Genomic DNA, 1717 nt, shown 5'->3' on the forward strand with positions numbered 1-1717 from the left:
AGTCAGTCACGCCATCCGCCGCCCAAACCCTCCCCTCATCCCTTAATCCCCTGCAGCCGCCGCCAACTCTGCGCGCCTTGCGGCCGCGTGCGACGCCAAGGTTCAGCCCAACACCCTCATCACCGAGGTCATGTCCTGGAGCTCTGACAGGAGTGAGCGCACAATGCAATCACATACACGCACACGCAACACACACACGCACGCGTACGCACACATACATGCACACACACATGCACGGACGCGCGCACACACATACACATGCACATGCACACACACACACACACACACACACACACACACACACGCGCATGCACGCACGCACATGCACACATGCGTGCATGCTGCATGCATCCCAGGCGCGCCTCTGCCCCCAAGCCTGTGCGGCTGCCTCGCTCCTGGACGCTACCTCCTCCCGCCGCGACGGCCGCGCGGCCATCAGCTCGTTTGCAGTTGCCACCTGGCCCCTGCCACCCGTATCAAAGCCGGGTCCCTCACGCACCAAACCTTGGATGACCCACAAAAACCCTCAACCGCCGCAGCCCGCGAGATCGACGCCAAGTACGACGCCTTCCAGAAGTCGTCGGCCGACTGCTGCGCCCTCTGCGCCGCCAACCGCTCCAATGGCTGCGTGATGTGGACCTACCAGCCGGGCGGCTGGATGGTCGACCGCAACCACAAGTGCACGTGAGTGGCCCGCCGGCCCGCGACGGCCCACATCTTGCGCAAATCAAGCCAGGATTCTGCTAAATCCGGCCCCCGGCACACGGGATGGGAGGGGGGATAATAAGCGCGCTCGCCGTAATATGCGCGCTCGGCGTGCAGGCAGTGTGTTTGTTGGTGTCCAGCCCAACTTGACTCCTCCACTTATGGCTGCCAGACCACGCACCCCATCGCTGCACGGCCCCTCGTCTCCCTCGGAAAACACACGGACAAACGGAACCCCTGCACCCCCTGATCCTCCCCCCCTTCGTCCCGAACCCCCCTCGTCCCAGGCCCCCTCACCCCTGTCCCGCTCACCCCACCCCACTCACCTGCTCCCCAAACCCAGTCTGTTCCAGGGCGCCAACCCCACAGTCAGCCAGGCCAGGGGCATCACCAGCGGCGTCATGAACTAGCCAGCTGCTGCCCCAATGATAATCAGGGAATGTGGACCACAAACCCTGGCCCAGTGTATGGCCCTGGGTCAGAATGCCCTCTGTGCTTTGACGAGAGGGGTGAAGGCAGCAGCTGCCCGGCTCTTGACTGTGCGCCGGCGGTGGCTGCGCTGAGCAGAAGAGTGGGGGCACGCCCCAACCCCTAGATTGATTCGCCATTCCCATAACGCACAACAACCCGACCGCCATACGGCGCGCTGCAAAATCGCGCGCATGCGGGAGGGTCGGTGCGGGCGCGCGCAGCGATGCGCGCCGCCGCCTGCGACTCTTGCATTCGCACCCCTCTGTGCCAACTCCAGCCTGCGACCAAGGGGACCGCGCCGCGAGGATTGGACCCTTGTGTCTTGCTTCACACTTATTTTCATCTGTCTATAAGCCCTCTTATCGAGGGTGATTCACGTTTGGAAGCCGCGAGGCGTGCCGCCAGGGGGCGACTCGAAACAAGTGCCTCCCCCAGAGAGCCGGCGAGCGAGCCCGGCATTTTCGTCTATCTGTGCGTGCGTGGGCCTGTTTCGCGTGTCTTGTAACAGTTTCCACACAATGACACGTCTATGTCGACCTGT

General features: G+C 63.3%; 1 protein-coding gene across 1 annotated transcript in view; it reads left to right on the forward strand.

Annotated features, from left to right (window-relative positions):
- MNEG_7503 (hypothetical protein) overlaps positions 1 to 1115 on the forward strand; it is a gene marked incomplete at both ends in the record, with an annotated part of 2918 nt that extends 1803 nt beyond the window's left edge. The window contains 3 exons of the mRNA XM_014044021.1: positions 57 to 152; positions 540 to 684; positions 1049 to 1115. Of these exons, the coding sequence (XP_013899475.1) occupies positions 57 to 152; positions 540 to 684; positions 1049 to 1115 (308 nt within the window). The remainder of the gene's footprint in view (positions 1 to 56; positions 153 to 539; positions 685 to 1048) is intronic.
- Positions 1116 to 1717: the final 602 nt, after the last annotated feature.

Source organism: Monoraphidium neglectum (genome assembly GCF_000611645.1).
Source record: "Monoraphidium neglectum strain SAG 48.87 unplaced genomic scaffold scaffold01332, whole genome shotgun sequence".
NCBI lineage: Eukaryota > Viridiplantae > Chlorophyta > Chlorophyceae > Sphaeropleales > Selenastraceae > Monoraphidium > Monoraphidium neglectum.